Source organism: Platalea leucorodia (assembly GCF_965183815.1).
Source record: "Platalea leucorodia genome assembly, chromosome: 19".
Lineage (NCBI taxonomy): Eukaryota > Metazoa > Chordata > Aves > Pelecaniformes > Threskiornithidae > Platalea > Platalea leucorodia.
The window spans coordinates 3,686,024-3,711,146 of NC_138841.1; the positions used below are offsets into that span (position 1 = coordinate 3,686,024).

General features: G+C 53.7%; 1 protein-coding gene across 1 annotated transcript; it reads right to left on the minus strand.

Moving 5' to 3' along the window:
- Positions 1-483: 483 nt before the first annotated feature.
- LAMB3 (laminin subunit beta 3) lies at positions 484-24,749 on the minus strand (the record flags this gene model as incomplete). The annotated part of the gene is made up of 22 exons (XM_082329980.1): positions 24,686-24,749; positions 24,034-24,188; positions 15,433-15,547; positions 15,158-15,231; positions 14,513-14,695; positions 14,047-14,110; positions 13,534-13,709; positions 12,706-12,829; positions 12,152-12,340; positions 11,903-12,058; positions 11,093-11,289; positions 10,004-10,115; positions 9,114-9,486; positions 8,470-8,630; positions 7,185-7,393; positions 5,862-6,065; positions 5,014-5,158; positions 3,451-3,658; positions 2,289-2,430; positions 1,726-1,902; positions 1,111-1,264; positions 484-620 (listed from the first exon to the last, which is right to left on the minus strand). The coding sequence occupies exons 1-22, from the start codon at positions 24,732-24,734 to the stop codon at positions 484-486; spliced, it is 3,504 nt and encodes a 1,167-aa protein (XP_082186106.1). The 5' UTR covers positions 24,735-24,749.
- Positions 24,750-25,123: the final 374 nt, after the last annotated feature.

Here is a 25,123-nt window from a genome sequence, read left to right on the forward strand (position 1 = left end):
CATTTCTGTGATGTGGTTCTTTGAAGAAAGATCTAGGAGGGAAGTACTGAAGCCACGGCAAGTTTTAAGGATTAACTGCAGCATAGATAAAAAGTTTTAAAAGGCCCCACAGGAGGGTTTTAATTTGAATAGTGACATTCAGCTAAAAGAGCTTGAATTGGCTTAAACAAGAAAAAGAAATAATGTCTTGGTTTATAAACCCCTCTGGAAATAACAGCTTTGAGGGTGTTTTTATTTGCAATGGAAGACTGATGTCTCTCCCCCTTTTTCCTCCAACCACTGGGCAGCTTCAGCCAGTCCAACCAAGGATAGCCCTCTCCAAGGGCTTGCTCCTTTGGCTCAGTGCAGCTATTTTCCAGAGGTACGGAAACTCAGTTTGCTAAAAATAGAGACATGAGAACTCCAGCCGGAAAATGGGAATAAATACACAAGTCAGAGTCTGCAGAGGAGGAAGGCAATGCCGTTGGGGCGCAGGCAGCTCGCTCAGGAGCAGCTCTCGTAGTAGGCGACTCGCTTGTTGATGGCATCCCGGATCCTTCCCACCTGCTCCTCCAGGCCCGACAGCTTGGCCGACTTGGACATCAAAGCCTTGTTGCTTTCCTGAATTTCTGTCTCTAAAGCTGAGGAGAGAGGGCAGGAAAGGGTTACGCGATGAGATGATGGGACAGGAGGAAGGCATGTGGCCATTGCCCTCCCCAGCAGGCTGGGCTGAGCCTCCACCTCCCTCCTGCCATAGCTCTGGAGGGGCAAGGAAAACAAATATCCTGCCTCCTCCTCCTGCATCCCCCCTTCTCCCCCTCAAAAAAAACCCAACCCGACTGCTCCAAACAAAGCCAGTACTTCTGAATGCTTAAAAATGGAAGTGAGCGTGTGGAGGAAAACAGGGGCACATTGGCATCACAGGCAAGGCGGCCCTTCCAAGGCCACCCATGCACCCTTGCAAATTCTAAATTTACTGGCACAGCACCAACAGATGCAGCCCAAATCTGCACCATCTCAATGCCCAAAGGATGTTGTCGTCTTCATCATTTCCTTCCCTCACCCCACTGGGCGTCAAAAGCTCTTCCCCAGCGCGTGAGATTATTACATCGAGTTCACAAAGAGTCTTACTTTCCATCCTGCGCATCATGGCCAAAGTTTCCTCAAACAGAGCCTGGGCCTCCAGGTCTATGCTTTGCACCCTGCTGCCCTGCTCGCCCAGAGCCGGGCTCTGCTCCATCCTTCTCTTCACCTCAGCATACATTTGTTTCACTTGTTCAAAAGCCTGTGGAAAAGTAAATAAGCAGTGCAAGTAGGATCAAGCAAATAGACTGGAGGAAAGGGGATTTTCCAATGTTGAATCCATTCTAAATATTAAATGGATACTGTGCTAGAGCTTCGCCGTGATGTTATCATGCAAATGCATAACAGTTTGTGATGCGATCCGAAAGATGCTGACTGACAGCTGTATGGGCTACTCTGCCTCAGGCGGGAGATACAGCAGAGAGAAGTTTCCAGCAAAAAGCATTAGGATTGAGAAAGGTCCTGGAAAAACTCAGTAGTGGTATACTGCATCAGATTAATAAGAAGTGACACGACAACGCACAAGCCGTGGCCTGAACAGGAAAGCCTCCTCGCCTCATCCAAAAACGTGCCAGGACACAGCTGGCTTTGCTGTCTAATGACGGCAGGGAAGCGGAGCACAGCTGTGACCGCCCTGGCCGGCGACGTGCCGGAGCCCGGTACCTGCTGCGCGCTCCTGGCCTGCTCGCCTGCCTCCCTGGCCGTCTGCTGCGCGTCGGTGGCCCGCAGGCGGTTCTGGTCCACTCCACGCTGCAGCTGCGAGAGTCTCTCCATCAGCCCGTCCAGCTGGCCTGCAATGGACTTCACGTTCTTCTCGGCTGGACCAAGAACAGCCTCAATCTAAAAGCAGGGTGATCCACATTAAGAAGGAAATTGCATCCAAACCCCACTCCTAATGGTTCTTCCCTCTGTGCAGGGACCAGCTGCGCCGCTTGACAGACACACCGCCGAAGCGGGGTTTCGGCAGGGAGCAGGGACTGCTCCCTGCGCAGCTGAGCACGGCAGCCGCAGGGCTCGTCTCGGGGATTCCGGCAGGGACCATGACTGGAGTTTGGAGAAGCACGCAAGTGAGGCACAGCAGAAAGAAGAGATTTTTACAGCAAAAGCTTGACCAGATCCCATTTCCCAGCTGCGCTGGTGCAGGACTCTACCGAGTGGGGAAGATTCAAAGGAGCAGTGAGCAGGGCACAGTATTGTTATTTGGGAAGTCACCGCACATCACTCACTTCTTCAACACGCTCCTGGATGAACCGGAGGGAAGAGCCAGAGCCCCTGATAGCACCCTGGGCCTCCAGCAGCACTATGTTTGCTTGTCGCAGATTCCCGACCACCTCTTCCACGTTGCCTTCCACGGCATTTGCCCGGTTCCTGGGGAAACGTGGGAAACAGCCAAGAGTGAGTGTAGCCAATTGCATGGGCTGGAAGTCAAGGTCGCAGAGGCTAAATAGGGAAGCCTGAGAAGCGAGGCAGGATTGTTACTGAGAAGGCTACAATCTCCATCCCCCAAAGCCACAAACCCACACATCTGGACACACTGCAGTCCAGCAGGTCTCCTTTCGAGAGAAGTGTTACTTCCAGTTCATACCCCCAAGCAGAGGAGACAAACTGAGAAGGGGAGAGAAAAGCCTTCCTTTAAACTAGTTAGAAACATTTTTTTTGTAAGTAGTGCAAGAAAAAAACATTGAAGGGAAAGCAATAACCACTGAACCAGTTTCAATGAATACTTTTCTGCTTGCAGTGGGACTATTCAGGTCGGGTGATAGAGCTCCCCGTAGAAAGCCAGACTCCCTTGTCTCATCACTTCCAGCAGGTTAAGCAGGTGTCAGACACTGTCAAGGAGTTTACGTACTTATCCCGCTAACCTTCTCACTGGGATATTGCTGCAAGTCAACACGTGACAAAGTAGATGCTCCAAATTTGCAAGGACACTCTGTAATTACTGTTTAAGGGACCATGGGATAATCCTCCCAACTTTCACCCAGAAAACAAATAGCCCATTTAATCTCCTCATGCTCTCTTGTGCAATTAGGGTGTAGGTCACCAATATCAAGTAATAGCAGGGCAACCCTGTCATCTCCCATCACAGGGACTCAAGAGATAGAGAAAAGCCTCCGTTACTTTTGGTAAAGACCTTCTTGTTCTAGTATCCGTAACAAGATCTAATCTTGGCAGCCAGATTTCTTATTGGGGCACCAGGGAGGTGTCTGCAGAGATTGCAGACTCATTCTTTTAGGCACTGTACGGACACAGAAGATCCTGGGCTAAAACTTCATATTGTGCAAGTCGGTACAGCTCTGGCAGAGCGAGATTTCAGCCCAACTGAGAACCACCACACTCACTCCGGCTGAGTGACCCTCAGCTGCCGAAAGCCCTTGAACCCCAACTGACCTGGCTTGTTCTGCCTCCTGTTGAAGCTGCTTGGCCTTAGCGATGTCATCGGCCGTCTGGGCAAGTATGCTCTCCGGGCACTGCAGCTTAGTCGCCAAATTTTGGATCTCGGTCATTTTTCTCAGGACTGAGGCAGCATCCGTGGGGAGACGTAGGGAGAGAACAGACTCACTGATTTCCTGGATAGTGGCAGGGTCCAAGTCCTTGTCTACAGAGCAAACAGACAGACGGCGTCAGAACGGGAGAGGGGAAAGGCGGGAGTGCAACTGCAAGGGAGGACGAGGGCAGGCATCCAGCCATGCCCTCACGCACACAGTCTCTTCATTTCAGACAGCTGCCAGGATCCACCCTGAATGTAATTCCCTTAAATTTAATGTACTTCTCATTCACATCAGCAAAACTTTCAGAAAAGTACTGAAATACCTTTAATGTGGGGACGAGAACACCGTGGCTAAGCCCAGAGCAGAGCCAGGTGAACCTCACTGAGCAGATGAGGTTGTGCTTCAAGACAAGCCTTTTTTATTTCACAAAGAAAAGTTAAGAAAACTGAGGAATCAGAGGCAGGCAAAGCCCAAGGGACATTAGCCCAGCAATTAGCTCAGAAATATCTTCACTCAACATTAACACCAGGCAGCACCAAATGACCTGATTTTCTTATTCAGCTAATGCTCATGAGGCTCATTATGTTATTACAATCTGTCTGCGAACAATAAGTCATCCCATTGGTTTATAGGACAACAAGGAATTCTCGTCTGATTAGCAGTCTGCTCCAGAGATCTGTCTGTCTCTCTCCGGTCAGCGAGTGTTGCCGGTAAACTTTCCCGCATCGGGTCAATGCCAACTGCAAATCCTCACAGAGCACCAGCCGTGGGGATGGGTTTGTCCTCGAGCCCCAGAGATGGCGCGAGGCTCTGCGGCAGAGCGCGGGACCCAAAGCAAGCTGTTGTCTGTGCTACGGGCAAAAGACCTCCTCCTCCACAGCCTTCCACTTATGTTAGTGAACTGAAGTTCATTGCTTTAGAGGCAATATCTGAGAGCAGTTCACGGGGGATGTTGCGAGACCCCTCCATGAAGCCCTGCGCAGAGAAGGTCAAGGCCATGTGGTACCTTCTGCCCTGTGGACCTCACAGATGGCCCCCAAATGTCCCCAGAAGGAAGCAGGCAGGGTCTGTCTGCCCTGGTGACATCCCAGGGAAGTCAACACAGATGGAACAGCCAGGATTAATTTGGGTCGATCTGAACAGCACGGTCAAGCCTGAGCAAGTCAGCTGGCCAAACTACAACTCCTGACAAAATCACCGACTTTTGTACTGCCGAAATGTCTTCTCCGTTTTTCAGAAAACACTACCCAAGCCTGCCTTGCCATCTCAGAGGATGTGCGCTACCTTTGCTACACAAATACCCATGTGCAGATAAATTGGATATCCGAGAGCTTAACTGGGATGAGCTATTCAGCTGACTCCCTCGTACTGTACTCTCATACATGATATCACTGTAAAAATTATTTTTTTCCATGCACAAGTCAACCTGCACAGACATATTTTACAGCTTGCAGAGCACTACCTGACAAGAAGTTTCGGACTTGTTGGATGAACTGCTGGATGTGCCGGACATCTCCTTCTATCTGGGTCCTTGTTACACTCATCTGGTCCACGAGCCGCCGAGTATTGCTTTGAATCTGATTTGCAGACGTCTCTGTCATTTTAATCTGCAAACAACAATATCCTGATGGAGCCATTTCTGCCTGACCTGGAATCCCAGCAGCCCTACCTCAACTCTGAGTGAACTGGGCAAGGCACTCAAATTAGGCTATTCCCCATTCTTAATATGGCACTGCTTTAAAGGATTGTAAATGTTAAAGATCAAGGGTTGGATTTGCAAAGAAAGCTCTCAAACAGGGGCAGTACTGTTTAGCTTTTTTAAAACACCTTTGAAATGGATTTTGAATGAGTTTGAAAACGGACTTTATCTTTGCAAGCACCCAAGAGGCCGTAGAAAGAAGCTGCAACAGCCCTAACACACACGCTCTAGATTGTATCGAATGCTAGAGCAGATACAGCTGGGGATTCAGAGAGGTTTCCACATCCCCACCCCTTCTGCCATACTAATCCCAAACCAGGAGGAGGACAGGCTTCCTCGTGACATTTCCAGAGCCGCTTGCATGCCTTCAGCTCTGTGGCTCCTGTGCTGGGGGCAGGCAGGACCCACGCACGCAGCAGGAAGCCTCCCACTCAAAAATTCCTGCATTTCTGCAGCTGTCCAAAAGATCAAATCTCAAATAGAGTTTGAGATTGGGTATTTTATCACAGCTCACTCTTTCCACAGCTGTCCCCCCCCAAGTTCTGCTGCTTGACACCAAAGGACCGAGCACGGGGCTCAGCCGCGGGACAGGCAGCGCTGCCCGCACTCACCAGCTGCGCCGTCTCCCGCAGCCGGGCGTTCAGGCTGTGAAACTCCCTGGCGGCTGCCCCGGCCATGGCGAGGGCCCCGCTCGACAGCGGGAAGATGCCGTGGCAGGGGCGGCCGGCCCCGCAGGCAGTGCTGTTGTCCCGCGGGCAGAGCAGCCCCTCGCAGCGGGCGGGCGTGCACGTCTCCACTCGGAAGCCACCGCAGATCTGGAGAAGGAGAGAGCGGTGGGGCAGTGAGGGCACTCGCCTTGCTGGTGAGACCTCAGTGCCCTCGGGGAGGCAAACCAGCACATCACAGGGGCCAAAATTTCAACAGACCCTCGCCAAGGGAGCTGGGGAACTCGCTGCGCTCGTGCGACAGAGCCAACCCTCCCGTCAGGGCTGACGGCGGGGCATGCAGCACAGCCCGAATGACTGGAGATGGTGACTGTGTTGGAGCAGGGCAGCCAGAGCTACACACGTGTATGGCAGTGCTGAATGCCCACACCTGAGACAGCAATGCAAGGTCTGCATCTCCTCACCACCCCAAGCTGGAGCATAAACGAGAACAAAGCAGGAGCTAAACCCCAGCAGCTCACAAAGAGTAACAGAGCATGGCTGCATGGAGCCAAATATCTCATTTACTCTCAGGACAGCAACTCATCCCCTCGTGGCATGGGAACCCTGTCCAACCTGTGCAATTTGCTTTGGGAGAGAGAATGGGATGAGAGAAGACCCTGCCCTCTTGCCTCAACATCAGTGGTTTTAATTGCACAGCATCTTGTAGAGTTGCCACCCACCAAAGAGGCACTGCAGCAGGGGCACATGCAAACCCAGAGCCAGCGCAAGCACCAGCCCAAGCTGGTCGCTTGGGAATGTGCTGCTGCCCTGAAAAGCAAAGAGGGGAGGCTGGTGGTCTCCACAGCAACCGTGCATTAGGAGACACCGAAATGGATCTCCATGGCAATAACAAAGCAGCGAAGGAGAAATAAAAGAAACCTCATCCAGAAATTAAGTGGGGCTTTGAGATACAAGAACTGACACATGGGAGACTCCTTGGAGGAAAAAGTGCGTGCTTGGGAGGGGGTGGTGGGCAATGCTTTGGTATCTGTGACCCCCAGGCAAGGGATGCTCAGACAATTCTCCACTGACGTCCCAAAGCGGCAAGTTGCTTAGATGCCATTTATGAGTCTCTCTGGACAGAGACTTTATCTTGTGCCATGCTGGACTGTTTGAGGGAAGATGAATGACTGCAGGATGAGACTTCGGCCTCCTGAGCACTACAGGGCCCTCCTGAAAACTAGATGTGCACAGTGGCAAAGTCATAAAACTACTTTGTATCTTCACCTTATTTATGACAGGGGTCAGGTTGGGAGATGAGGCTATCTCGCCCTTCAGGGTCAGCAGCTTGGAGGTGGACCCCGCGAGCCCTCCCTCCAGCCCCACGGCGCTCCTGCGGCTCTCCCGGGACTCGGCCAGCAGCCCGGAGGCACCGGTGACGAGGCTGCTAGCATTGGTGGATGTTTGGTAAGCAGATCTGATTGTCTTGAAGGCTCCTGCAGGAATAAAGCCGACAAATGACACAAATGCCTCCATGACTCATAATTGCAGCACAGCTACCTAAATGAAGGCATTGACTATACCCTGCGAGGGGATGTGTGCACAGAGAGGAGGTTGACACAGCCAGAGTGGTTAGTCACCACGGCACAACGAAAAAGCTCCTTTTATTTCCAGATGCTTTTCAGCCATTCCTTCAGTGAGCTACAGAGCTTTCCTGAAGGACCCAACTCTGGGTTGGGGCTAAAAGATTGAAACAAAACTAAAGCAAGACGACATGCACATGCTGATCCTGGGCTTTGCTCTGTGCAGCCCAGAAGGGCTTTGGCGGGGCAGGACAGGGCTCTCTCAGAGCCCTCTCCCCGGCTCCCGAGCAGGCCACCCCATTCCCCTCCAGCACAACCTGGAAAGAGCACGGTCGGGACATGGACACCTAAGCCCTGCTTGGACAAGCGAGGTGCAGAGCGAACCTGCCCAGGCAGCGGCCGCTCGCCGCAGCTCGCACGTCCCCGGCCGGCCGAGCCACGCGCTGCAGCGGGGAGGCGGAGGCAGCGATGAGACACTTGGAGAGAATTAGCTGTAGCAGGCATATAATGGCAGCCTACCACCAGCATCATCACAAGGCTTAATTAGCTCTTCTCCTCAGCGCCTGACAGCCGCCTGGCTCCCTTCCCCACCCCTCCATCCCATCCATCTGTGCACAGCCTTCATTATCTCAGCTTCCTCCCGGGTTCGGTGACACGCTCCCAGTGGGGCTCCCCCCTTCCCACCGCACCCCGGCAGCGGAGTTTGTGCTAGCCGGGGGACGGGAATGCGGTGCCTGCGGAGCGAGCCACCCAGCCCCAAAACGCTGGAGCAAATAACCAGAGAGCGTGAAATCCTGGGTCATGGACCAGAGGCTGGGTAGAAAGCATCCCTCTCGTTGGGGAGGGAAGATGTATTTGCTGTTCCTAAGCTGACAGCAGGTTAAAAACTCCATCTCATCCACGCGGCCGGTGGGAAACCACCAGGCACAGTCACATTGAGGTAAATTAACAGCTGCAAATTAAGAGATATTACAGCTGCAGCACCGTACCTGACAGATCCGTGCTGCGGCTGGTTTCAAACTGGGTCTTCTTGCTCTGATACTGGGTATTAGTGATAAGCAAGCTGCTGCTGAGGGCTTCGAGCTCCCTCGACAGAGAGGCAGTCTCATCCAGAAAACGAAGGTCAGGATTTATACCTTGGACCTGCTCTCTGGGAGAGAAAAAGCAGAAAATGTGACTTCAAGTAGAGAGCAAAGCACCTGTAGAGAGAGCGCAGGGTGCTCTCGTGCGGGGATGCTGCCAACACCCAGTGAAGAGGCACTTCTGAGCCCAGAGAGCTGGCGGCCAAGGACAGGCCACGGCCTCGCAGGTTTGCGGAGGCAGCAGAGAGCGGGGCTGGGCTACAGCTCGCAGGGCCATGCCCACGCAGGGACCGGGCAAGATGCCAACCGCCTGGAGCCTGTCCACCGGCCTCTCCTGCCTTTGCAACGTTTTGCACAGGACGGGCACGTGTGGAAGCGCTGCTCTCTTGCATCCCTGGTCACCGCATAAACAGCGCAAGATTTTCAGTTACAGAAAGAAAGCAGAACACGTGCAAGCAGCTCAGTGTGACAAGTGGAGTGAGCACCCAGAAAAAAGCCAGCGTCCCCTCCCAGCTAAGGGATACACCCCGTCAGCAGCATCCATCCCTCACCTGATCGCAGTGAGCGCACTGCCCACCTGGGCCAGGCCCTGCCCTGTCATGGAAGAGCGGCCGAGGATGCCCTGCGCCTGCTGCACGTTGCTCTCCGCCTGCGAGAGGCGGGGGCCAAAGCGGGAGCCCCCGCTCCCGAGGGGCAGCCGTGAGGTGGAGTTGCTGAGGCCAGCCTGGCGCAGGTGCAGGCGCTGGATGTCCCCATCGTAGGCGCGGAAGCAGGGGTGGCACAGCTCGCAGCCGGGGTAGGTGCTGCAGTGGCCCCGCTGGCACTGGTCGCAGCGGGGGCCCGTGACACCCGGACGGCAGAGGCATTGGCCCGTGGTCTTGTCGCACCCCACGTCCTCCGTGCCCTGGAAGTCACAGTCACACTCTGGGGGATGGAAAGGTAGAGAGATATAGAGGTGAAGCCCACTGAAAGGGGGGGAAAAAGAAATTTTTATATATATATAAAATATATAAATATATATAATAATATAAATATATATGTATATATATAAAAAAATCAGACCCTGTTAATGGGATGCCAACACAATCTGAAGTCCAACCCCACCCGTCAGCCCCTGCAGCATCGGGGAAGGAGGTGGCATGGGCAGAGGAACGGGAAGAGCCCCCAAGCCCAGTTGCTCACCCAGCCCCTGACCCTGCAGGGCCAGACCGGCACGGCCAAGGGTCTCGCCCAAGGCTGCTGGGAGGGGACTGGTGGATACCTGGAGATGCGGGAGAGCAACAGGGATTAACTGGGAAGCTGTTCCAGAGAGGAAATTTCTCTTGCAAAATAGCGTGGGAAATGCTGATGTCAGGACGTGGGCCAGGAGCTCTTTCCCAGATAACCCGTGATTTCACAGCGCTAAGCGACACCAAGCCAGAACAAAATGGATGCTCCCTACCTGTGCACCCTACCCGGACGTCTCCGTAGTGCCTATCTGGGCAAACCTGCTCCTGCATGGCGGAGCACGTCCGTCCTGTGAAGCCTTCTCTGCACGGACACTGTCCTGTGAACTGAGGAAAGAGAAATACATCAGGGAGACCCGGCTCTGGATGCTTTCCTGGGAAAGCCCTCCCTTGACTGCTCTTGAGCACTAAAGCCAGCACATGGGCAATCTTCTCTGCTCAGCCTGTGTCCCAGGCCGGGCCCGCGCTGCTCCGGCCGGGCTGCAGGCTCAGCCATGGCCATCACACAGCCTCCGAACAGCTCAAGCACTGCAGAGCAGAGTTTTAAGCTTTATTTCAAAGACAAAGGAATTGCCCACAAGCAGCCAGTCTGCCATCTCAGTCTCCTCCCTGCACATTTGGGACCTACCTTTGGTTCTTAGAATTTGTCATGGGGTTTTTTTGTTGTTGTTTGGGGGGGTTTGGGGGGTTTGGTTTTGTTTTTTTTTTTTACATTTAACTTTAATTTTCCCAGTTGTCTCTTAAGCCTGAAGTGACACACATGCTTTTCATTGACAAATGAGGACAATTAACTTGCCTCACCCACGTGAAGATCTCTTATTAGGACTTCCTTACTAAATATCAAACCTTTTAAAATGGCTTAATCTGCCTCGATAATTACCACCTTCTTTCATTTTTCTGAATAGCCTGTCATAGTGTTTTCTAGGAAACAGAAAAAGGAAAATAAGGGCAGAACATGCTAGGGAAAGCACGGCCCTTTTGTGGAGGCTCCCACGGACGGGGCAGGACAACGGAGCCACCCAACAGGTGGATTGGGTGCTCTGAGCGATCCCCGGCGCGGTGCTGCCCAGCGGGGCCGCGGCTCCGTGGCAGTGGCACTCTGGGCTGTGCGGCTCGGCCCCCCCGCTGCTCCCAGGCAGCCCCTCACAGCAGCATTTGCAGAGTTGGGAAAGGGGGGAAAAAAAAAAAAAAAAGAGAGCAAGCTTGCAGGTGCATGCGTGAAAGAAGGCAGGGAAATGAAAAAGAAATATTGCTGAAATATGTTGAATCTGCCCTGAGGATGCTGAAGGTGGGCTGGGCGGTACCTGGTTGCAGTGGGGGCTGCGGGAGCCGTGCGGGTGGCAGCCGCAGGGCCGGCAGCCCCGGCCGCTCCCCATCTCCCAGTGCTTGGCCGCGCACTGGTCGCAGTCGTTCCCCACCACGTTGGGCAGGCAGAAGCACCTCCCCGTCTCATCATCGCAGGGCATGTCCTGCCGTGTTCCCAGCACGTTGCAGGTGCATCCTGAAACGGGGAGGGTTTTGTTCTATTAAAAATGGGTGCAGAGCACCAGCGCAGCTTCCCACGAAGCCAGGTCCACAGAATGACCTTGCAGCCACCTAAAGACGAGCTCTCCTGTCTCTCCCTTCACACCTGAGCTCGGCACAAGGGACCCACACCCCTGCTCCCACACCACGTTGCCTTCTCAAGGGCTGCAGCAGGACTCAGCAGCCCGAGAGGCCTCAGCATCCCTCCAGCCCAGCCGCACAGGCGGCGCTGACCCGAGCCACAGCTGCCCTCTGCTGCGCAGAGCCCAGGTCACCTCCACGGCATCGCCTCCGGCATCCCCGGCAGCTTCCCGAGCCCTGCACACCCGGGAGGCACTCGAGAAGGGATACAGCCCTACACATGCCCCGGGCTCGCTATCCCTGTGCTTTCTGCCAAACTTATACCTGACACAGGCAACAGCCTGAGCAAGGAGGTTTATAAGCCTTTGCAAAATGGGCCTTTGGCATGGAAACCCCAAAAATCAAAGCTGGCCGGGAACCAGGTCCCTTTCAGAGCCACTGAGGATGCTGAGCGCAGAGGTGGGGTGGGAGCACCCTGGGAAGCAGGGGATGTCTCAGGGTGTACTCACTGCGGCACCCCAGGGGGTTGGTGTTGGCCAGCTGGGTGAACCCCGGCTTGCAGAGGTGGCAGCGGTCCCCCTGCACGTTCTCCTTGCAGACGCAGCGCCCCGTCAGCGGGTCGCAGATGGAGCCCGGCATGGTGCCGTCCGGGTCGCACTCGCAGGCTGGAAACGTGCAAGAAACGGCACTGCTGAGGGGCGCGAGGGGCGGACAGGGGGTCCGGGGAAGGTGCTACAAGGGGGCAGCCAGGCACTCACGCAGACAGGCTTCAGGATGGGCAAGATCTTGCCGCTGGTTGCGAAAATAGTTAGTTTTGCAGCGCTCACAGTTGTTGCCTTCGGTGTTGTGCTGGCAGTTGTCACAGACGCCCCCGCTCGCCCCTCCGCTGGCGCGGTACAGCTCCGGGTCGAAGTGGCACGAGGCTGAGTGACCATTGCAGTTGCACCCTAAAAAAACCCAACAAAATGGCCCAGCTAGTGCTGCAACCGTGCAAACGCCTCCGGCAGCGGCGGCTCCGGCACTAGAGGGTGCCCAAGTCCCCTGCGTGACACAGTGACACCCGCAAACCACCCCAGGACCAAGCTGGCACCAGCTGGACAGAGGGGCCGAGCACTGGCACAGCCCCGTGGAGCAAAGCCCAGCGTGCAAACGTGTCGGGGTGCCTTTGGCAGAGGCATCCGCGTTAAAATCCAGCCCCCCAAAGTGTCCCGGGGTGAAAGGTCTCCGAGCTCGCTCCCGGTCCTATTGCTCATGGCTAGGGAGGATTTAGGAAAGGCCTCGGGAAAAGGAGAGGGAAAGGCACTCGCCGTACTCTGGCACTCGTGGGCATCGTCATCCTCCGCGGGTGCCCACGGCCGGTCGTTGTAGAGGGCGGCGCAGCGATCGCAGTTGGGACCGGCGGTGTTGTGCTGACACACGCAGTGCCCGTGGACCTGCTGCAGAGACAGCATTTTACTCCTCCTGCTGCTCGGTTCAGAGCTTCACCCTCCTGTTGCCTTTCCAGCACGCCCCTGGCCTGCTCCTGCCCCCACGCAGCCCCCATTCCCCGCACAGAGATGAAGCTCCGGCACGCAGACGGCACTGCTGCGGCAGCAGGGACAGGCTGCTCCTCACCCGCAGCAATTCCCACCACCTCTTCCACCCGAGGACAACCATGCTCAAGGCAAAGCGGACAAGCATAAGCTGGGGAATCCCACCACAGCAAACAACTCGTGCTGGCAAATCCTCCTGGGCATGAAGGAGCCTGCTGAAACCTTCTGCGTGTCTCCCACCCAGCCAAGAGACCCAGTGCTGGCAAGAGCAGTTCCCCTCCGAGCATGACCTCCCACAGCCACTGAGCTTCATAACTCCTTATAAAGCCCCTCCGCCGCCTTCTCAACACAAAAAGAGGGTTTATATGGGGGTACCGCAGGCTGCTGTCTCACAGCCACCACCCCATTACTGCAGGCAAAATGGGGCATTGTTTCCCCTGATTACGAGCAGCCTCTTCCCAGGGAAAACACTCCTACACCCCATTGCTGGTCGTCCCAGCCAACATCTCCCGAGCACGTGGTGGAGCGTGATGTTCCCGCTAGGGTTCAGGGGTGGTCTGATACCACAGAGGTCACCTCTGGGCCTTTCACTTCACCCCAACACTCACCATGGCCTGCAGGTCTTCCGAAGCAGCACAGCGGTCGGCATGTCCGTGGCAGAAGCAGCTCCCCAGCACCCGCATCTCCGTCACAGCGTAGAAGGTGCTGGGCGAGTGGTAGCCCTGGCGCGCAATGTGGGGGAGCTCGGTGAAGTTGATCCGCAGGTTGGTGACCTGCCCCAGCTCTGTTGGGGACGGAGGAGAGGCGTGAGGGGGCAGCAGGCACCCAGGCGCCAGCTGCAAAAGCGCACTGCGATTTGTGCGGAGGGCTCAGAGCAAGAGACAGAGGCATCGGCACCAAGAGCAGCAGCTGAGCCATCAGCAAAGACCAAACGCTGCTCCTTGACACCTCGCAGGCACCAGGGCAGTGGTCTAACATGCAGCTCAAGGCCTTTTTTGCTGAGGACCTGCTCCCCTGCGGGGTTACCCCGGCTCAGTGCTCTCCATCACACGTAGGAAGAACCACGAGGTGCATCATCCCCCTCTCCCCTTTCTCAGATGTAGAAGAGGCCATTCACTTACTATCGACGGCCTGGCTGTAAGAGGTAGTGATGGTAGATGCCAGGTCTTGGACACTAAATTTCACCTGAGAAGAAAAAAAAAAAAAAAAAAAAAGTTAAAAAGCAGGAAACAAGGTCCTTTCTTCCCACATTCTGGGCAGCGTGTGCTCTGGTCCTGCCTCTGCAGAACATCCCTTAACACAGAAAAAAGGCTTCAGAGTTGCAGAGGATTTTGCGGGAAGACCAACATAACACCTCGCTTGCCACAAAGCAGCGAGGGCTTTCCTCCCAGAGGAGCAAGAATCCTCCCCTCAGCAGCGCTAGATGTCCACGGACTCCATCCCTTGCCAGGTGTGATACGTGTAAAAGATTTCCAGGCCACCACGTGTTTCTGCAGCGCTGTGCAGGCCACCTGCCCCAAGCCCAGGGTCACAGCGGGGGGACGGGCACACGCAGGGGTCCCTGCCACAAAACCCCACAAATCCTACCTTGCCCCCGTGCAAAGGGTACCCCTGCAGCGCCTGGCACCGAGCACCCTGCCAGCTCTCGGGGGAGCCCCGGGGGACGTGGGGGAAGGCGGTGGCGCAGTCGGAGGCCAGGTACTGGTACACCTCCCAGGTCTTGCCGAAGTCGGTGGAGCGCTCGATCAGCATTGCGGCGGGCAGCGGCGACTGCAGAGCAGGGAAAGAGGCACATGTGTAACGCGGTGCACCCCAGCCGGCTCCCGGCCTGGGGATGCCTGTCCTCCTCCTCCTCTTCCCTCCAGGCCCAGGACTCCGCAGGCTGCTGGAGCAACCCCCTCCCTTACAGGTTACCAACAACCTCCGAGCCTCCCCCTCCCCTCGGCCAGCACTGCTGCAGCCCCACCTTCGCAGCCCCAAAGTACACATCTGCACCAAGGAGATTTTTCGGCACGCAGTCGTGGCATGGGAACCCACCACCCTGCTCTGCTCCTCCCAAACGCCCGGGGGAATGGCCATGCAAACAGGGAAAACGGAGGGATGGGGGCACGATCCCTGGCGTGCTTCCTATCGGAAGCCCAGAGGGAGCTGTGAGCCGAGATCCCCACATCCAGTGGGGCCCATCCGCCACCGTCTGTGACCCCCTCGCAAGCAGGGATGATGCACACGAACCCTGAAGTGAAGCAGGATGCTGCTGAGCTGGAATGCCTGGTCCAGGTCCAGCTGCAAGGAGACGCGCTCGATGCCTGCGGGCACAGAGAGGCAGCTTCAGAGGTGCAGACTGCGGACTTCAGGAAAACAAATCGCTTCGCCGCCTGAGGCAAGCCATTTATTTCCTTCTTTCTTTCCAACCTATTGAATTCAACACCTCCTCCTCTCCCCCTCATGCCTTTATTGCCGGGGGCCCGGAGCGCGGGGGGACCCCAACGCGCCCAGCCGGTACTCACTGTTCTGGGACTGCCACCAGCGCGAGTGCCCGGCGGAGGACAGGACGTTCTCCACGCGGTGGCCGTTGTAGGCGTGCGGCAGCCGCGAGTCGCACCTGCAGCATTTCATGCTCCACTGGAAGAGAAAGGGCGGGTGGAAGCGACCGTCCCGGCTCGGCTGGAGGCAAAGACCCCGCTGCAGACCCCAGAGGTGAGAGGCCCAGGTGCAGCGCAGACTCGCCAAGGAGCAAATAGCATCAGCAAAGCTGGTTTATTAGAGACCTGAAGAGCCGCGATCAATAAGACTAATGATATGCAGGACTCAAGTGGTCCCCTTCACACCCCATTAAAAAACACAACTCGTAGTTTTATGGACTAAAGACTAAAACCAAAATGCTTTTGACTGAAACACATTTTTGGCAAACCATCAAAAAAGCCTTTTTTTAAGCAAACCCCCTGTTTTCCACAATGACAACCCTCGACAGAAAGCTCTTTGCAGCTTTTCAGGACCGGTTTGCCTTTTCCATACAGCCGAGGGGCTGTTTGTTTGGGTGAACAGAAAGGCCTTTCTCTCGCACCCAGAAGCCCCGGGCGATGCTCAGCCCCCCTGCGCTCTCCCCTGGGAGCGGAGCGGGAGCAAACAGCTCAGCGGGTGAGAAGTCAGTGGGAGGGAAGTCGAGCGGCTCAAAGTTCACTTGAGCAAGTAATTCAAGGAGCAAACGGAGATGTAGCACAGGGAACGCGGGGATGGGAGAAAACAGGGTCCCTGAGGAGCAAACAAATACCCAAATTTTGAATAACCAAGCAACGCTCTGTGCAGCCACCGGGTGCGCGCGGCACATGAGTAGGCTCAGAAATGTGTAGAAAGCAGCAGGAAGGAGATTGAGCAAGAGATGGGGAGCGGGGAGGGTCCAGACATGGGCCAAGAGGAGAGGTGGGCAGAGGGTGGGCAAGCAGGCTGGGTGAGGGCCACGCAAAACCGGGGGAGACACCCAGGTGAGGCCAAGGTGGGGAAGGGCAGGGCCCAGAGGGATGTTAAAATAGCAGGTGACGAGAGCCCGCAGCAGCATCCCACAGGGGACACGGGGAGGCCCCGTCTGAAGCGCTCAGTACCGGCCGTGCCTAGAGCGGAGCAAACACGAGGGGCTGTAGATAATGCTGGGCCAAAAGCAAAAGTCATGTGAAACATTTCAACTGGAAATTGAATTTGTCAGTGGCCCGAGCAGTAAAGTAGCCTCCCAAACGGAGCAGTGGGACACATGCTTCCCACTGATGCATCCCAAAGTCCAAGAAACTGGGGAAGATGAAGAACCGTGCCAGCGATGGAGGCGCTGGCCTTGGCGGCACAGGGCAGGACGGCCCAGAAAGGTCGCCCTGGGAGGAAAGCGGGTTTGGGGGACAGGAGGGGAGCGCGTCTGGCACAAGCTCTAACAGCCGACACTGGGAAGGCAACGAAATACCCCGCTGTGAGGGCTGGCAGTCCCTGGGGTGGCATAGGGTGACGGCAGAGGCACGGGCATGTTTGGGGCCCCAGTGATGAGATCGGCCCTCAGTGGCAGAGCGGAGACATCGGGTGACGAGTGACAAGAAGCACTTTATATCCACCTCTGTGCTAAAACCCCCCCATCTGATACTCACACAAATGAGCCGATTCCAACCCAAGCACGACCCTGTTAGTGCCTAACACAGCCCAGACCTGACTCTGCCCTGCCCCCGGACCTGGGAACTTTTCTTTGAGCAGTCGGGCAGATATTGAGGAGAGATCCTCACTTAAAACTGATCTGTTTCCATAACATTTTCCACAGTCTTTATGTTCTCTGTCTATAAATATCCCAGAACAGGAGTTGGCCAACTACAATATTTATAACAATATTGCAAAGTAAGCAAACAGAGAATTTAAAGTATATAATCATGCAATTTCCCTGGCTCTACCAACTCCTCCTGGCTCTGCCAGTAAGAATCAGAAATAATATAATCGGGCCCAGGCAGAAGAACTCGTTTCAGGTAATGACTACTAGCAGCAAATTGTCAGGAAGCTACAGGAATTATCCACAGAAATAATCTAGCGAACAATTCCCAATAATGATTAAAAATGATTAATCACAGTTCTGACTGTGATTAGCAAAGGGAGAAGGAAGGCTTTCTGCAAGGGGAAAGGTTAATCTCGGCTAAATTATTCATTAGGAGTGATTCATGCATACTCATTAGACCATTCACACAGACACGAGTGCCTTCCAGTAGCTACAACGCAATGTTGGCAATGAAGCTGCAACCGCACCGAAAACGCAGTGCCAAGCAGAAATGAAGCTTAAACTGTCTGTGAGACAGACCCCCCCCCCCGTGCAAGCCCGGGGCTGGGCTCGGTGCAGAAATCTTTGCCCATTTTTTTCTTCCCCCCTCCCCCTCGTGCTTTTTAATTAAGGCTAAATTTAACACTGGAAGCAAAATTCATTTCACGTCCTTGGATCAAATTGTGAAACCCCTCTATTGCACAACAGGAGGATTTGCTGTTACTGCCCGTGACTATGTGTCTCAAAGTTCCTTGGGACAGAGGGAATTACCAAAACCGACAGACCAGCGCCGGGCTGAGGGGAGATTCGCCGAGCGCACACCTTTCCCCACCTCTCCCCTTCTTTTTTTAGCCGCATAGCAACAGAGTCGGTAGATCCCCCAGAGCTGGGCTTGCCAGGAATAGGCCAGGGCTGCGGGAGGACGTGACAACTGGAAATGAGGAGGTCAGGGTCTAAGCTGGGTCACCGACCCCTGGGGCAGCCCCAGCCCTGGCTCTCCAGCACATCGTCCCCTCCCTGCCAGGCACCAGAGGCCCCAGCCCCTGCGCTACTGCAGCAACAGAGAATCGGCCCGTGTTTCAGTCGGTATGGGACGTGGGGCTGAAAAGGCCTATAGGAAGGCAAAAGAAGTTGTAGGTCTGCAGGGAAACCACTAACTGTCCCTCTGTGCCTCCAAGCTACTCAAGAGTCACCCAAAATACAGGTTATGGAGGTTCAGAGATTAACGGAAATTCCTTCCAGCCTTTTGAAAGGGAATTCAGAAGGCAGTCGTTTTAGAGGAAAAGCTAGCGTGTTGAGAATAAACACATTCGCGTTTTAGAAATAAATGGTGGAGGGGAAAAAAATTTCCACGTTGAAAAACAACCAGCTATTGTAAAAACACCTGTATGTTACATCGTGCACCTGGGACGCTTCTGCACGGTGCGCGCAGGGACGGGGCGCAGACCCAGCCCTGGCCCACGCGCTCGCCGCAGCTCTGCTGCGGGTTTCTGCTGCTCTCCTCCTGCTCTGACCTTGTGAACCAGTTACTGATCAGCCTCCCATGCTTCCCCGCTCATGCAGGGGCAGAAAACCGCAAACAATTTTAAGCTGATGGACTCAGACCAAAGTATTTTAAGTAGCTCTAGCTGCCATTTTAATACGAGTAGAGAGCCCTTGAAATAAAACCTCCTGGCATAGGTGCACAACCCAAAATAAACTGAAGTTATTCATCAGCAAAAATGGGAAGCTGCTTCTCTCCAGTCATGAAATGAAGACCTTTCATAGCTGCAAAGACCTTGGTGGTCCTGCATTTACCCAGCTCCGTGTCAGTCGGGTTCCTGGCACGCAGCCTCCCATACGAGAGCCTTGCGTGGTCTTGCACAATTAATATTGTATAGGGACAGTAATTACTGCTCCGAGTTTATTTGGGGACAACGTGGAAGGCAGTAGGAATTTATATGCATACAGAGAGACTGAGGGTTATTAAGAAATAGGGTGAGCAGCAAGAATAAATTACCTTAGGAACAAAGGCACCTGTTAAAGCCAAGTTATGCAATTCTCCATTCCAACCCATTTTCATTCCCTGTTAACACTAGCTCTAGGACATCGCTACGCCAGGCTCACGGAGCAGGGCTCGCCTTGCCTGTGAAGTACTCTACACATTTTCAACGGGAAAACATAGCAGAAGTTACCCATGGTTATGTCAGCATGGTTAAACTTCTCAGTGAGCAACTGGTATTTGCTAAACTGGACTGTGCTTCAATTTTGAAACACAGATACATCTCCTAGGTGTAACATCTAACGTCACATCCTTGCTTGGCCAGTCAGAAGTGACACTGGGCAGTGAGCTCTGAGGTTATGCTCAAAACACAAATAGAGGGCTCTGACCCTCAGCTTGGTTTTACCAGTGACCCCCAAATTCAGAGGCACCAGCAGAGACGGGGGAGAAGACACAAGCTGGACAAATGTCCTAGGTACAGGGTTTAAGGAAATGAAGTCCATTTCTCTTGCTTAAAAGCAAGCACGTGGATGCCTGCTTTCCTCCCCCCGTCTGTTCTCATCATCTCTCCTCAGAGAAACTTCACGTAAAGCCTGCCAGGATGACGGTCGGCAAACCCCCTCCTGCACCAGCTTATCTCCACACCCCGCACGCATCGCCGGGGTCCTGCTGCCTCTGCAACTTGTCTGCGAGGGAACGACACGATGTCTCCCAGCATACGTGTCCATTTGCGGTCATGTGGCAAAAGAAGATACAGAGAAGGGAGGTGGAGGAGGAAAAAAAATAATGGGAAATAGTCTTTTTCTTCTGCACATTCACTACAGGTAGGGACATATCCCTGCAGCAAAGAGCAGGGTGTGTCTGAATGCCAGAATAAGATGAGATAAGCACAGAGAAGCCCTGTATTAGCTTCAACAGGTCTGGAATACAAATTATTCGGTGCAAACCCTCAAAATTATGAAGCAATACTTGAAACTAGAAGCCTTACTTTGAGCAGGGGGTTGGATCTCCTGCGGTCCCATCCGACCACAATTGTTTCATGATTTTGTGGATGCATTTTTCTGTGTAAGAAACTTGAGTTTGACTGATGACATGGGTCTGGAAAGCAAACGAGCTGGGAGGCACAGTGGCTTTTCAGCGTGCTCTCCCCTGTTCCAACACACCGAGGGCCCGCTGAAGCACCCGGCGGGCAGCATGGTCTGCATCAGTACTGGGCTCCCTGACCGACTCACGCAGGTGGGCAAGCAGATGTAGCCATCAGACAGGAGCAATAAGGCAGACAGAAGCATCAGTTTTGCACATATTCTCTTCCACAGACATTGGCCTGTATTTTTGGAAGCAAAGATGACTCAGTGCTGAGACACCACAGGGAGAGATGCTACAGAGCAACCCCTGCCAGGCAGCTGCGACCATCCGTCAGCAGCAGGAGCCCTCTGCCACGCCGGAGCTCCCCTGCCCAGCGGGCTCACGCTCCCCTCCCACTAACTCATTTAGGGATTAGGCTTCTCTGGTACCTCTCGTCTAGGTTCCTACCTGGATGACCCCACATCACCAGGGCATAAGGGGTGATAAAGGTGACTTCCCCCCCTTCGTTGCTCACGTCCACCAAGTGCCCATGGAAAGCAGGTGAGAGCAAGCAGAAGAACTTGGTCCTTGACCTTATGCAAACAACATTTTAACATCCAAAGTCTCCCAGGGTCGGGGCGTGAGGACCCCCGTAGTCACCACACACGCAAACTGCTCCACTGCAGGATGCAGGAAACAGAGCAGCAACACAAGCACAAGGACACCCAGCTTCGCTCCTCTCTCGCCTATTTTTTGGCAAAAGATTTCACAGCGATGTGCAGGGTGCTTTGGGTACTCTTCAAAATTAATAAACCATCCAGAAAAGTCCGCAGCTATTTTCTAGTTCTGAATACGTCTTTATGCTGAAAGCATTGCACAAGCCTGGAGGAAAGAAGGGCTTTCCCTCCAGAGAAGCGTCAATCTTGCTGGGTGCAAGCACGCCACAGTGCAGGTACCACTGCTTCCAGTGCAAAAGAGCCGGAGGCGTGCGCAGCCCTCGTGCTGTCACTCGGAAGGGCCGGGCCAGGCGAGGGGACCGGGAACCTGCTAATCCGCGCAAAAGCCACACCATGCCTTCCCTTGGCTAGAGCTAGGCAGTGCGAGCTACTCCATATTCCTATCAAAGCTCTATGCTTAGCATTTAAATAAAGAGATGAGTTAAGTGGGCCTTGAATCACACCTCAGTCAATGAGAGTCTTTCCACACACATCAGCGCCTTTACGGCTCCAAATCCAGGCTCACTTATTTTTCTATTTTATTTTCCGTTTCCCTCTTGCTTTTACTTTCCCTGCTGACTCAAACAGCCATTTCCCCAGCGCTAAGTGATTGCCAAGCCAGACCATTGGTCTGCCTGGTTTCCACCCCTCATCACTTTTCTAATCATCGCCGCAGTCCTCTGTGCTATAAATGGCAATGCTGAGTGTCCCTCTTGGATTTCACCAGGCTGAGCCTACAGCCAAGGAATGGAGCAATCAGGAGTGCAAAGTATAATGGTTAGAGGGATCTGGAGAGGGAGCAGACAACGGAGCAGAGGCTGAAATCGAGGCCCACAGCGAGTGACCCACCAGAATTGCACAAGACGACCCTGGGGCCAGCGCGGGCTGGCAGCGGGGCCAGACAGCGCGCGCCCGCCAGCTGGCACGAGGGCGCCGGCAGCGAGAGCAACCCCTCATCCCATGCCCTCTGCTGAGATTGCAAAACAGCCCCCAAATTTCTACCTATTTGGCAACAAAACAAGAGCAAGACTTGTAACAAAAAAAAAAAGTCAGAAGAGTCAATAAATTAAATGTGCTTACTTTTTATGGGATGGGAATAGGAAAATTGAGTTCAGGGGATTAATTTTTGCTTAAATTAGAGAAGTAGAAAAAGGAAGGAAAAAATTAGGAAATGCTCATCGTGTAGGGATTTCTCCTGCTAAGATAGGAGCTGCTATACTCGTAACTCCCATTAGCCATTGCAGCTGCAGAACAGAAATAAGAGTCTTTGGGGAATTTGCTAGCAGTAATGATGCATCTCTCATTCCAGTAGAGGAAAGGATCGCATATGTGTAGGCAGTAAGGAAGCAAAGACCCCGTTCCCAAAGCTAGAATTGGAGAATCCAACTTACCAGTGTTAATTGTTCCAAATCCCTTTTAACCCTGGTACTTGTAAGGCAAGGTATAAGGGATATGAAAAGGGAATAGTTTAGGGACTTGAAGAGTAGAAGACTGCTGCAATCTTCCTGCCTGCCTTCCTCCGTGGCACCGCCACGAGACCTCACTCACTAATTCTGCACCGAACGGATCGTTTCTGATCGAGGTATATCACAGCCAGCAGAGAGACACCCAGTCTCCACTTCAAAGATTACAAATGATGCAGATGATCACAACTCAAGGCCCTTCGGAGTGACCCCTCACGGTCAGGCAAAGGGAATAACGAGCCCGCTCCAGCGGGTATTAGGACGATCGGCTTAATCAAGGTTTTGCAGACCCTCACTTCCCATAGCACAAGCCTCCTCTTCAAGCAAAAGTCACTGTCAAAAGTCAATGTTAAGTGAGGATTTCAGAAGTACGTTTATGTACCATTTTCCTCAAGTATAAACAGAAATCAGGAAGAAGAAAAAAAAAATTAAGCCAGAGCAGAAATAATTGCTTGTTTTTTTCCTCTCCATGGGCCACAGCACCCTTGAGAAGCAGCGGGGGTTTGCTGGGGAGGGGATCAAACAGCCCAGCTGCCTGGGAGCAGCAGAACAGCTCCGAAAAAGTGAGTGGGATCCTGACCGGAGGAAATGCCTGACCGCAGCTGTCAGCCTGGAAAAGGACCCGACAAAGGGCAGATGCTGCCCCCAGCCCAGCAGCCAGGAGGGCGTGATGCTCATACCCGTCCGGGCCAGGGACCTGCCCCAGTTTCACACCAACCAACAGCTCCCAGCCATCCCTGAGCCTACAGAGGAGCAAAAGTCTCTCCAGCCCAGTGAGAACACCGGCACTTACTGCCACGTCTTGGCCTTCAACTTGAAGGGGAATTAAAACCAGAAGAATGCTGACTTCACTCAAGCTGGATTTCACCGTAGAAAACACTGCCTCACCAGAGGTCTGCTGTTTCCTTTCCTCTCAAGCATCTGTTCCAAGACCCTTTTTGCCTGTCCTGCATTGAACCCGCTCCCTTTTGAGCTCCTCCCACGGCAGTTACGGGGTTAACATTGCCAGACTGACAGAGAAAAGCTTTGGGAAGCGCTCCCACCAAGGACATCACCCCTGTAGTCAGCTCTGTGCTCAGGCAGACTTCTCCTTAAACTCTTACTCTGATTTGGTGGCAGCTTTGGAGCCTGGGAATCCGCAGCTGGCTGAAACGTTATCCCCCGAGCGCGATCTCCTGCCCCCGCACAACCAGTGTAATTGAAAACAGTTGTTTGGTTCAGAAGCTTTTCCAAGTCTTTGTGAAAGACCTGAAATGTTCCCACTTTTGACAAGTGAAATACGAGTTTAGTTTATAACTAAAAAATCTGGGGATAGGAAGGCTTGGGATATTTTGGATGCAAAAGCTTCCGTTTTGCCTCCAGCCCTTCACTGCCCTTTCCCTGCCACCGCATTTGTGCTCAGCAAATCTTCTCAACCATGGGGACGGTACAGAAGGGCTCGAGGGGACGCCACAGATGGTGCAGTGACCCAGCGTGGTTGGAAGGGGGGATAAATACCTGAAATAGGTTAAACACAACCCTGCAAAAGGGTAGGAAGGATAGGACAGGTCAAGGCATTAGCATCCCTACGTGAGGTTTCAGAGCACGGAGGGAGGAGGTGGACGTACCTCTCCATGGGGCGTGCAGTAGGTCTCGGGCTTGGTGAGGCCGCAGGTGGAGGAGGCTCGCAGGTGACGGGCTCGTCCCAGCAGCAGGTCCCCGGCCGGGGGGTAGCAGGCTCCCTGGGAGCAGGCTTGCTGGGCGCCCGCCAGCCGCGGGGCAGCTGGAAGAGCAGGAAAACAGGACTTGGGGTTGTGTCAGGGTGGCACAGTCATCAACCAGCACGTCTGCTGTTTTCTACAACAGACCAGCTACTGCCACGCTTGGGACAAACCTACAAAATGTACGTGCCAAAAAGGACAAAGGTATTTTACCCCTGAATTGCCTTTATTGTTAATAAGAAAAAGGCACTTTTAAAGCGCTTTGTACTAACAGTTATTTCTGAAACTCTTCTTTGCCATGGCCCCAGTGTTTGGGCTGCAAGGATGCTCAGTTCCCTGCCCATCACACTGAACGGCCCTGTTTACCTATAGAGCCAGCCCTATAGCCGGTTGCTCGGGACAGAGAGCAGCCTTTTGCCAAACACCAGCACTGTTACCAAATACCAGTCTCCCAGCTGCTGCCACAACACTGTTACTAATACAAAGCTTACAATAGCAGCGTTTCTATTTAGTCAGCTTCTCCCATATCCTTTTAGAAACACTGTATGGTGAGCCTTACCCAGGAGGGCAAATAGTGCCCATGGCCAAAGCTGGCAGCGAGACTCCATACCGCCAAGGACACGCCTAGGGAAGAATTTGCAGCATGAGCGAAAATAAGCAGAAAATGCCAGTCTAAAGCTCAGTCCAGGACCTTCACATTCCGTCTCAGTTTACAGGGAGATAATATAAATTGATCTACAACACAATAACGTGGGTGAAAAATCAAGAATAATGAAGAGGAAAGTCAGATGCACAGACTGTATTTGTTTTTAATGTACAAAGAATCCCAGCTTTTCATCTAACTCATGAAGCATGCATAAGATTCTCGCGAAACGTATACGAGATTGCCCCCTTCCCCAAACACTATCGTTGGATCTTAATATTATTGCTGAGGTGAACCGCAGGTACCAGCACACCACCTCGCTCTCAGCAGAGCTGTAATTTCTGACTGCCCGGC